The sequence below is a fragment of the Mus caroli genome, chromosome 11 (assembly GCF_900094665.2).
Source record: "Mus caroli chromosome 11, CAROLI_EIJ_v1.1, whole genome shotgun sequence".
Classification (NCBI taxonomy): Eukaryota; Metazoa; Chordata; class Mammalia; order Rodentia; family Muridae; genus Mus; species Mus caroli.
Window position 1 is genome coordinate 80,750,691 of NC_034580.1, and position 12,578 is coordinate 80,763,268.

The 12,578-nt window shown below is 39.8% G+C and overlaps 1 protein-coding gene across 8 annotated transcripts in view; it reads left to right on the forward strand.

Moving 5' to 3' along the window:
* The window catches only part of Bcas3 (BCAS3 microtubule associated cell migration factor), a 470,064-nt gene that overhangs the window by 180,864 nt on the left and 276,622 nt on the right, over positions 1-12,578 (forward strand). For 4 of the 8 annotated variants that reach the window (XM_021178141.2, XM_021178140.2, XM_021178145.2 and 1 more), the window contains exon 18: positions 6,576-6,620. The exons of the other annotated variants lie outside the window; for them this stretch is intronic. In XM_021178141.2, the coding sequence (XP_021033800.1) occupies positions 6,576-6,620 (45 nt within the window). The remainder of the gene's footprint in view (positions 1-6,575; positions 6,621-12,578) is intronic. 8 annotated transcript variants of the gene reach the window in all.

Consider the following 12,578-nt stretch of genomic DNA (forward strand, 5'->3'; position numbering starts at 1 on the left):
CCCTCCCTCCCTCCCTCCCTTCTTCCTTCCTTCCTTCCTTCCTTCCTTCCTTCCTTCCTTCCTTCCTTCCTTCCTTCCTATCTATCCATCTAATTTTTGTTCACAATGTCTTGTTAACTGTCTGAAACTGGCCTTGAGCTTGGGATTCTGCACCCTAGTACTGAGTTCTGACATTACAAACGGTCGCCATCATCACAACTACTTTTTATTAATACTCTGTGTGTCTGTGTGTCTGTGTGTTGCGGGGAGTGTGGGTGTGCATGGGTGCAGGTGGAATCCGATCCCCTGAGCTGGAGTTACAGTGTCTGACTTGGGTCCTAGGATCCAAACTGGTGGTCGCATGCTCTAGATGCTGAGCCATCCATCCAGCTTCCATTGTAGCTCCTTTATGTGCCAATGTCTGAAATGTTTGTTGACTACACTCAGAACGTGCTCTTGTCACTTTTCTTATTCTTATACTGCATGCTAGCCACCTATTTGTGGATAGTTTTCTGAATGTGATTTTTAATTTTTGTCTTAAAGGAATTTATTAAAATGTAAATTTTGCCTTGTCAAGATTAATGTTTGATTCATAAGAATATATTTTCTGTCTGGGCTTGGTGGTGCAGACTTGTAATCTTAATCCCAGCAGAGGATCTCAGGTTCAAAGCTAGCCAAGGTCAGATTCACAGAGCCTGGTTGTCTTGCCTAGCATGTGTGAGGCCTCAGTCCCATCGCAGCCCCCCCAATGAACAGAAGACTTGAGAATGCAATGCTCAGTTTGTCACAGGCTGTTTTGAAGTCAATGCCAGATACAGTTTCATCCCTTAGATTTTATACTCGCTAGCGTGTACAGACGGATTTATTTATTCTTTTGAAACATTTTCCTAACTGTGACTAACACTCAACATTGCAGCTGGCTATTTACCCTTAATTATTTCTACTCCATTTTGTTTTATTTACTGGGAAATTTGATTTTTCTCATGAAGGTAACCACTGTAATAAGCAAGCAGAGTTTTTATTTTCCAATTTTCTTCATTCCTAAAATGCTGAATTACCCGTGCCTTTCCTTCCCATAGATGATTTACAAAGACCACTCAGAGCTCACCTATTGCAGCCCTGTAAATGCTGTGACTTTCAGATACTCCTGGTAATGTTATTGTTGTTTCCTGGAGCACCTGCCATTTGTCTTGTGTTGGTATTTTGTGTGAAGGCATAAGATAGCCACAAAGTATTAGAATTTTGTGCAGAATTATGAAGAGTGCCTAGGACTCAAGAGTTCAGACATCCGAGTTGATGTACAAACCTCAGCTTAACTCTTCAGGGTACAAAATAGGTCTTTACCACACTTAACATCTGCCCTTTTATTTTTGCAAATCCATGTCCCTGAAAGCCTGTGCAGTTTTGGGGACCATCTGTCTCACTCCTCAGCACACATGAGGCCAGTATAACTACAAATGGCAGAAGACAGCTGTATTTACACCTTCCTGTTGAATACCTCACAGCATCTCTTGGAGGAAGGACAGCCTCTGATGGCAACAGCTGCTGCTTAGCTCTGAGGCTGAGCTTGGATGAAGGCAAAAGCAGTGCAAGGAATTATTTGGCTTCAGAGATCACTCATGTAAACAGGGTCCATTTTCTGTTGGTCTAATACAGGAGGCCTGGAAAGCCCCTCACCACATCACCGGGTTTTTATAGAGCTCAATAAAGAAGAAAACCTTGAGCTCAGTGGAATGGTATTTTCCTTGCATGTATGAGTCTCTGTGTTCAGTTCTGTGCACCACAGGGAAGGAAGGAAGGAAGGATGAGAAGGAGAATGGGAGGGAGGGAGGGAGGGAGGGAGGGAGGGAAGGAAGGAAGGAAGAATGGTTCTCCATTAAATGAACCAGCATTAGGGATTGTTGTTTGGAGGTTAGTTTTTTTGCGGTAGAATATATGAGCAGCATTTCACAGTCATTTGTTTCAGTTGTATCAAATGAGAAAAATCTAAGTGCTGAATAATAATTAAGACGTATTTTCTTTATGTCTAACATGATATATGGAAATCCTGTGGTCACAGGAGGAGAACAGAAGATGCTAGAATGAGGTTGAACAGTTTTGGACGAAGGCATAAAGATTCATAGAGAAGTTATTCCTTACTCGTAGCTGGCTGGACCCTGTTGGAAGTGACTAGAAGTATGACTTATTCTTAATGATTCAGTTCTGCGCCCCCCACCCCCCATTGTACTCATTGCTCTGTGAGTGTCTGGAAACCTAGGGCCATGTCCTTGTAAAACAGTGAGTATTGGGTAGCTTTGGCTTCTGGTGTTGCACTTGGGCTTATTATCGGTGTCCTAAGCAAGTTTTCTCATATGACAAGAATGCCAGTGTGTGGATGTAGGCTCTTGATCTCATTGCCTTGTGTAAACCTGACTGGTGAGCCACACTTAGTAAACAGGTGTGTGGTTCTCACATACATTGAAGCACTTAATAGCATTTATATGAACATTTCAAGTTGATATTTGTAAGGCAGGTTTATCATTAATTCTTCTTTTCACAGTAAATGTCATTTTCATCTAGTAAATGAAAAAGTCCATTCCTTATTTTGATTCAGTTCAATTCAGTTCCCCTTGACCTTTGCATCTGAGCCTGGAACCTTACAGGCCAAGTTCAGAGAAGTAAGGATGGAAGAGTGGACAGAAGTCTCCTGGATATCATAGCTATGGAAATTTCGCCACCTCTGTCTTTTTCTTCTGTAGCCATTAGGTTGCTTAATTAAACTCTGTGTGTTTGGTTCCAGATATAAGATAATAGAGTGTGTGTTCATTTGAGTGTGTGTGCTTTGTCTACATGTGTAATGTATTTACCATAGTTTCAGTTTCTAGTTTTTGCGCCAAATAAGTAGAGTACTTAAACCATACGATAGTTTATTGCATTTTGCTGTAAATCTGGGGATTCCTTATTTGAAAGACGTCTACTATATACCATATTGAAAGTCAGCAGGCATAGCAGTCGACAGAAGTTTGACATTATTTATGCTATGCCAGTCTCTCTTCTGTTGCATATGGAAGAACTTCAACATTATCTATCTTTTTCTAATGAAAATCTTTTACATCTTGAGTTTGTAATTTAAATTGGCATGCCAAATATGTCTCAAATTAGTCAGCTGTCTGGTTCGGCTTCAGTTTGTCCTACAGATCTACAGATTGAAAACCACCAATGCCATAGACCTGTCTGCTAGGAAGAAATTAAAATTCCATTAATGAACAAATTAAATGTTGGGGCTAATTTGCAGGACTGGGAGAGGAAATATTTGGTCACATCATTTGCTTAAGAGAAGGTACACAGAGGCAGTAGACGCTTTAAGTATCATGTCACTGAAGTGTCATACTAGTGTTTTCTAGCCTTCCCCTTCTGTTTACCCTTCATCTCTGTGTGCTGATCATCACATCATTGTGAGCCCTGCTTTTTCAGTTGATTACAGAACTTGATCAGCTAAAGAATAGCACGATGGAGTATGTGTATAGATTCATCTTGTAAATTCCAGTTTCTGCTTTAGCTCTGAAGCGGGACAGACAGGCTTGGGTAGGCTGGTAGTACACTCTATAGTCTCAGAACTCAGGAAGCTGAGGCAGAAGGATCACAAACTTGAAAACAGCCGAGGAATCATAGAAAGCCACTCTCTCAAGGACTCCACTAGAGCCTGTTGATTACTGATCAAATCTTAATAGTTACCTTTTACCACTGAAACCAGATTATAGAGGATTATGTTCAAATGAGATCTGTTGGAACTGGAGTTACAGGCAGCTGGGAGCCGCTGTGAGTGCTGTGAACTGAATCCAAGTCCCCAGGAAGAACAGTAGTTCTCTAACCACTGAACAACCCCTCCAGCCTCTCTTTAAAGTACTTTTCATTACCGTTTGTGAGATTCTCTGAAAATTCCCTTAGAATTAATAGGTAATTTTATATTAGTCTCTAAAGGATTATATTTCTCTAATAACCACTGCTGGGTTTTTCATTCATTGAATAGTTATTTTTGCTTTCGGTTTGTCGGTTGGAATCCAGACCCATGGGAACATGTTATTGACATGGAGCCTGTTTTCTGTGATCGGATTGTTAAGGCTGAAAAACTGATAGTGACTGCAGATTCTTCAGAGCTGTCTCTAGTACTCTGAGCTGACTTGTGACTTTCTTTATTCCACCCAACACTCCCACTAGTTCACTCTGTGATCTCCTCCCTTCCTGCACTCCAGTGGGAACCACAGCTGTGGCTTTCAGAGGCGGGTGTGTGAGGACAGTCACAGGTGAAGACAGCTGCATCATGGACCCGGACTTTGTGACTTCATTTTTTCATTCTTTTGCTCTTGAAGAAAGATTAAGCAGCAGCATTTCAAAAGAGCAGCTGGCACTACCCTCAGTCAGCAGTGATGTGAGTCTCTGCGCCTGTGGAGTTGGGAGATCTTTCACATGTGTGTGGCAGAGGTCCAGTTTGCCAGACTGGGCAAGGAGTGGGCAAATGAGAGTCAGATGCATGCTAGGTCTACATGCCAGAATAGGTCCTCGCCCTGTCCCCAGCCCAGCATCATCCTTTCTGTGGAGCTGTTGGCCAGGATATCTTTCAACTAAAGCAGCCAGGCCACACTGTGCTGATACTGACCAAGGGTCTGCTCACTCGGTGTCACTGTGCCTGGTGGGCGAGTATATGACTGGAGACGCTAGCTAGGAACATGGTGTAACTTCCTGGGAAATTATCAAGGGGGTCGGTCGGTCGGTCAGTGTGTTTTAAAGTTTACTCATCACTTTTTGGGATGAAGTATGTTTCTGTTTTATAAATCAGGAAACTTAAAACTCTAAATGTTAGGAACAGATAGTTTTTGTTCCATTTTTGATTGTTTTTGTTTTTGTTTTGTTTTTTGTTTGACACTTGAAGAAGTCTTGAGGTATAGAGGAATGAGTGGATAATTTCAAAACAAAGTTTCAAATTCTTTTCTTTGCAGTATATCTGTGAATATTCGAGTATTCAGTGTGCCTCGTCAATATTTAGATCAGCAGTATGTTGATACTTACAGTGATTTTTTTTTTTTTTTTTTTTTTTTTTTTTTTTTTTTTTTTTCCCGAGACAGGGTTTCTCTGCATAGCCCCGGCTGTCTTGGAACTCACTTTGTAGACCAGGCTGGCCTCGAACTCATAAATAAGCCTGCCTCTGCCTCTGCCTCTGCCTCCCAAGTGCTGGGATTAAAGGAGTGAGCCACCACGCCTGGCCTACAGTGATATTTTAATGCAGCTAAAAGATAATGTTCTGTGGGTCACTGAGGAAATCAGTGCAAGGCCACACTGTTGATCTTCCTGCTTCGGTGGACAGTTAACTACACCTTTGTCTGTTTGTTTTTGTTTTTTGTTTCTATTTTTGTTTTTTCTATGTAACTTTGTAGATGAGGTCTCACAGAGTTCCCCTTGCCTCTGCCTCTTGAGTGCTAGGATTAAAGGCATCAGGTGTCTGTAACTAACCCTTTAAATCTTGCTCAGTGTGGGCAGGTTAGTGTGCCCCTCCCTCTCTCTCCCTCTCCCCCCACCTCCCCCTACCTTTTTCCTATTGTCATGCATGGTTCATGCTCCTGTCTCTCTCCCTCCCTCCAGTAACTGCCCACGTTTCTGTCTATCTTTGTATCTGTTGCATTTTGAATCCCAGAATCATGCTCACTGTTATGAGAACATTTTGCTCAACCTTTGATTTGTTCTGGAATGTATTCTGTTTGTTTGGAAATTAATGCTAATTAGCAGGATTATGTTTCTTCTTAATATTCCAGTCTCTAGTTTTGGAAAAGGAAATAACCATGGCTTATGAATATGTGTTCCTCTTCAATTTCTTGTCTTTCAATTGTCAGATTCCATAGGAAAAAATTTTTATGAATATAATTAAATCACCAAGGTTTATTTGTGCATAGCATGTCTTAAGTAACTGGGAATTTTAAGCAGAAATACGTGTATCATTGAATTCTGACTTTGTATCCCTAAACATGTTGTCTATCATCGCCACTTGCAGTCAGGTAGAGGAGGCTGTACTCTTGTACTCGTTTTCTGGAATGTGACGAGAATTAGAAATCATTCCATTGTTTTTGCTAGTGACCCACAGAATAGCAAGCAGCTCAGCTCACTGCTGATAAGCAGCATGACAACTGTGTGGCTGAGAGACAGCCGCTGGGTACACATTGTCATGTCATGGTGCAGTTGTCTTCAGCTGACACTGGATACTTTGTGTGGCATATAGTATGTATTATTCTCCCTCTGATCATCCCTCTAATTAATGTGTACTTCAGGTCTAAGGGCTCAGCCATGAACTTCATTTTAAACTGGAAGTGCAACGGGGGTGCTCCAGAAAAGGGGGAGAAATAGAAAAAAATCAAATCTACATTTGTATGGAAACTAAGGGCCTTGTTTCTGTACCTCATATATCTATATATATTGGTTCTATCACAGTATATGTGGCAGAATTGCAAATGAATATTAATTTGCGTTATTTTTATCATACTCTATAACAGTACAATATACATGTATTTACTAATGTTGAATGAGTTTTCCTCTAATTTTTTGTGCATTTTCCCCCCTTTTCCACCAAGGCCTTATCTCTTTGGAGCGGGGTGTTTTTCCATAAAGGCTCCATGGTGAGTCCCGTTCAGTCCCGCATGCCTAATTCATTTGCTGTACTCTCAAAGAATAACTGTTCTATAGTTTGTTTCCAGTTGCATGACCTGATCACAGATAGATGCACTGAGTTTCCAGACAAATAGACATATTTAAATCTTTAAAAAGCAGTTTCTTTGGTCTTACTTGAATCAAAACAAAAATTAGATTTGCTTTGCTTTGCTTTGAAAGAAGGCAGAAGAATTCTCTCACCATGCTGGTGAGTTATACGGCACGTCTGGCCCCAGGTTGAGAGTTTAATAGGAAGTTCCTTACATGCACTGGTTGAGACTGGTAGGAAGTTTGTTTTTAAATGCAACTGTATTGAGGGCAAAGCTGCAGTGTATTTTATTTGGTCACAAAGACTGTTGAACTCTGTTTGAATAGATTAGGTATTTAAGAAAATGCAAAGTCAACATATTTTGATACAGATCTTTCCATGCCGTTCTGTTGTCAGCGTAAAGCATGATAACTCTAGAAAAGACAGAGTATATTTCATAGTTTCATTTGAAGATACCAATTAGGATGGGTTTAAAATCTGATATCAAATGCTTTACTAATTTTGAGTCTGGGTTCTAGAAAAGAGCTGTCTCGCCCTTCCATGTCAGCTTACACGTTTATGAGCGCTGTGATCTCAGATACTTAGAACTTTCTGTTTCCTGTTTTTTTTATAAATATATGTAATAAAATGTAATGTATAAATGCATTGCTGTCCATAATGACAGTGTTCATAGTAGCCACTCACTAGATAATAACTGCCCTGAGAACTTCAGTGCTTGGGGTAGACACTGTCTGAAAAGCAGATCACGGGCTTTCCCTCTAGACAGGGTTTCATCATGTAGTCCTGCCTTGCTAGAACTCCTACATAAACCAGAGTCCTCCTGCCTCAGCTTCCTGAGTGCTGTGACCTAAGGCATGTGCCAGCATGTCCACCTATCTTTATTTTTTAAGAACATATGAGGCCAGAGTAAATTTGTAGAAATGTAAGGTATGTGAACTTTTGTCTGGTTGTCTTCACTGTGCCTTTGTATTTTGAACCATGTTTTATGTAGGCATGTGCTGCATGCATGTGATTGCAGCATCCAGGAGGAAGCTGAGGTGGTAAGACAGCGAGTTCAAGTCCAGCTTGAGGCGTGTAGTGAGATTCTGTTTCTACAACCAACCAGTCTTTTACAGTGACTGTTGTTTCACAGAATGCATTCAGCGTTCCTGTACTCTGGGAATGGCAGCTCTCATGATCACGTAGGGCTAGTTAATAGAAAAATGAATTTCCATCAAATATTCACCTTTTGTTCAGCATCATAATTGGAAGAACGTCAACAAAACTATTCTTAACAAATTCAGAGTAAACAGAGACAGATCCTTTGAAAGTTGATCTTGCTTTTTATAAGCCAGATTTCTTCTCAAAACTAAGTAAGATACATGGATTTTGTTGGCTCAGAGTGAATAGGTCATTTTAAATGCCACATCCAAAATAGTATTAAATGTCTTTGTGTAGTAAATGTGGAATTAAATTCCATTTGAGGATAAATTCCACACTCTGAGTACAAAGCAGAGTTTTAGCATGTTAATAAAGATTGAAGTTTCGACATGCAACTAAAGATGGAGTAACAAATGCATGTTAACTAGGAAAAGTCCATCCCCCAACAGCTTATGTGTTCCTCACATTTAAGCAAAAGCACTTGTCAACCAGAAATGATTTGAGGTTGAAACAAGATTAAAAGAGCCAGATTAAAGAAGGGGATCTATGAAATACGGTCGACTTTTAAATCCCTGCCCGTCCTTCAGAGGACGGCTCTGTGGTTTGTTTGATGCCGTCGTTAGCCCACAGGAAACTCGTTTTTAGTCACTTACACTAGACTGAAAGGTCCTCCTTTTAAATATGTTACATTACCAGGGTGCATGTTTTTTCCATTAAGATCTTAATGAAACCTCAAATTAAGGCAGCAAAATGAATATAGATTTGACAACTTCTTCCATGTTGTTTATAAGAGCTGCTTTGTTTCTGCAGTGCTTGCTGTTTTCCATGATACTTCACATTCAACTAGGGAATGTTTTTATTTACTGGTCTAAAACAAAACATTATGCTAAATAAGTATGTTTATAGTACTTTCAGTTGTAAGGCAATACATATATGTTGGATGAACATGAAATCTTTACAGCTTCTTTTAAAATGTAAATTTCTTACAATTTTCAAAAATTAGTTTGGGGTTACAACATTTGTACCTAGTTAAGGTTTTTGCTTTTGATATACCACAGTTTGCACTAATTCTTTATTCTTCAGTAAAGGACTTTCCAAAGTCTTTAGATAAATGCACTTTCAGAGGAGTCCATTTTAAAATAGCATTTCCCCTTTGATATCACAGCAGGCTGGCAATTAAATGGTACAGGCCACCTTTGACATCAGTAGGCAACCTAGGAGTTTCCAGTACTTTCTATGTTTATGTAGAAAATTTTTTAATTACTATAGAAAAACATTTTTGAGACAAAAATCTATCCCATACTATAATAGCCTATGCTGGCCTAGAAATTACCATGTAGCCCAGGCTGGCCTAAATGATTTGAAAGTTCACCTGCCTCAGCTTGTTGGGACATTTAAAATGTGATTTTAATTTTCATGTTAACAGTATTCTATTAGTGTGTGTGTAGTGCTAGGTATTAGCTTCTGTTTCTAAAGTGCTTTTCAAAAGCTGTATGTTTACGTAGCAGACAGTCATGGTTATATTCTGGGAAAATTGCCATTATTTATGAATGTCTTGTGTATTATTTATGAAGAAGAATTTAAAGAAGTGAAATTTATGTATAGAATTGTAGTCAGTTTTTGTTTGGTTTGGTAACCATTCTCTGAAAGTGCTTGGCTGAACTGTAGCCCTGTTCTTTGACAATATTTTACAGCTTCACTCTTTGAAAGGTAGTGTTTGTGTAAGGGAGATCTCTTATTCCCTGTATCTCTTACACCTTTGAGGATAACTATGATTTCACAACATAATTCGATTTGGGTGGATTATTAATGTTTTTAATTATTTAAATAAAATAGTTCTGATTGCCTCTCAAGTCTAATTTGAAGGGAAAAAAATAGAGAAAATTTCCAAATTCCTTTGTAAAGATTTATCACATAGAAACTAATAAGGCTCACAAAGGAAACTAATTTTCAGTCCTTTTTGTATCTGTTGAAGTTCCTAATGTTTGTTACCATTCAGACTCTAATACTGACAGTTCACTTTTGTCTGAAAATAAAAAGAGATGCAGTCGCTCAGCTCCTGCCATGATGTGCCCTCTCTCAGCACCTGGGGCTTCCTTGCAGCTGAGTGGTGCCACCCGGCACAGTTGTCCAGGTGGCAATCATTGCCGTTTATTTCGTATAAAGCAGGTGTCTCTAGAAGTGAGGGTTTTCTTCTTTCTTTTCATGGACACTCCATTGTAAAGCAGACAAGAGAAATTGAATTTGATAGTGATGGAGGCTTCAAATATTTGGGAAATGTCGGGGCGTGGTAGTGCACGCCTTTAATCCCAGCACTTGGGAAGCAGAGGCAGGTGGATTTCAGAGTTTGAGGCCAGCCTGGTCTACAGAGTGAGTTCCAGGACAGCCAGGGCTACACAGAGAAACCCTGTCTCGAAAAACAAAAAAACAAAACAAACAAACAAAAAATTGGGAAATGGTGAGATATTGGTGAGCTGGTGGCAAGACTGGTTCCCATTCTGAAGCTTTCTCAGAGGATGTGACAGAATTAAATCCTGCTTTTTATTTGCCACGTGTTTATTTTGCTCTGTGCTTGTGTTCTGTTTTTCTCATGGGTTTCTTAGGAAGGGCTTGTTGCATGTGGAATTTTATGACTATTATTTTGTCATGATTGGCAAATGTGTTCGTTTTATTTTTCTTTCATGCTTTGCTAAAAAGTTAATCTAAGCGCTCGATGTAGTAAAGAGGCAGGACATATCAGTAGGATGGCATCTGAGGGACTGTCTGTGTGCTGTGTTCTCCCATATGTCTCTATAAATTATCAGCATGCATGTTGTGTTCTATTCTAGGTCTCTTTTAAACTCATGAAGGAATCCACATAATCAATCCAGTTAAACTTCTATGCAACAATTAAAATGGAAGTAGTATTTGATATCATTGTGTTTCAGTATAATAAGTATAATAAGGTTAAATAAATTAAGTTCGTTATACACACACAAGAGTCCAGTGTTTTCTACTGGGACTTGTTGATACCCCTCACTGAGGAGAAAGATGTTGAGAGCAAACAAGAAATGAGGTTCCTGTAGAGACTGCTGTGTGGGTCAGGCCAGCAGGCTGTACTGCTGCTCGGTTTACAGGGCAGCGTCTTATTGTCCTGTTACTGACATAACGTCTTTCTGTGCCTTATTCTCCTGTCAACAGAAGGTCATTTTGTGATAGAGAGGCTCTGGCTTCTTGTAGAGAGGTTCATGTGCAGCCTGTTGAAGACACGGAAGAGAAAGACTATTTTGCTCCTGCAAGGCTTTCTAGCACAGAGTTTTTTAAAATTAAGATTAGGAACAAGCAAAGCCAGGGTTAGAATTTCTAACTTTTGAGTAGATCACATCAGAAATGTTTTCCAAGTAGCAGTCTTTTTTATTACATTATCTTTTATTTCTCTAGAAGATTTATACATGTACATATTTTCTGTTTCTGTTTTGCATAAACGACAAAACCATGCCAGATGTAGACTGATGGTGGAAATATGTTGGTAGGAAGGACTGCGTGCCCTCCAATATGCTACCTTCGTGTGCAGCATGCATCGGGGGAAAAAGATCTTTATTCAACTTGACATCTTAAGTCATGAGATTGTGTGGTGCTATATCAGTGGATAAAGGATAAATGGTGAAATATATGAATAAAGTTATAGGTTTTTTCTTAAATTCAACATAATTTTTACCATAAAATACTTTCTCATAGCACACATGAGTTTGTATGAAATGCTGCTCATTGGTGCTGACTTTCCCAGTGGAGCGCTGTGAAGCCTGTGGGAGGGATTAAGGTTTGGCTGTGGCCAGGCCTTGTGGAATGTAAGACGACGACAAATGTATAGAATGTCTAAAGAATACACTGATACTCAATCATTTTTCCACTTCTCATGATTCTGTTAGGAAGCCAGTCTTTCTATTTTTGAGTCTATTTAGGGTTGGAGAGATGGCTGAGTGGTTAAGACCACTGACTGCCCTTTCAGAGGTCCTGAGTTCAGTTCCCAGCAACCACATGGTGGCTCACAACCATCTGTAATGGGATCTGATGCTCTCATCTGGCATGTCCGAAGACAGTGATAGTATACTTACATATATAAAATAAATAAATCTTTTTTAAAAGGTACTTTAGAAGATCTATAGTAACTTTTCTCAGGACGGCATGGCTACTTGATATTATTGCAGGGTTAAATAACACTGACCACAGCAAAATCTTATCCAGTGATTTGCAAATTTGAACTTGTCTCTGGGATACATGCTCATGCACTGTAGCTTCATGGGTGCCTGATGCTGTAGTCCTAAAACTGCAGATACTCTGCTAAGAAACTCTTTAGTGGAGGCTGGGGATTTAGTGCAAGCAAGAGGACCAGAATTTAGTTTCCCAGCACCTGTATAAAAAGTAAAGCATGTTTTCAGATAACTGTAATTCCAGCTTGGGGATGGGGGTAGAGTGGAGGTGAGGCAAATATGTGGATCTCTGCATCTTGCTAGTCCACTGTTGAGTTGGTAGGCTTAGGCTCAGTGAGAGAACTGTCTTGACAACAGCAGCAGCAGCAGCAGCAGCAGCAGCATTGTAGGGAACAATAGAGGAAGGAAGACTCCTGATGTGGGCTTCTGGTGTCCTCAAATGTATATACACCTATATATACATGTCTTAGTCAGGGTTTCTATTCCTGCACAAACATCATGACCAAGAAGCAAGTTGGGGAGGAAAGGGTTTATTCAGCTTACACTTC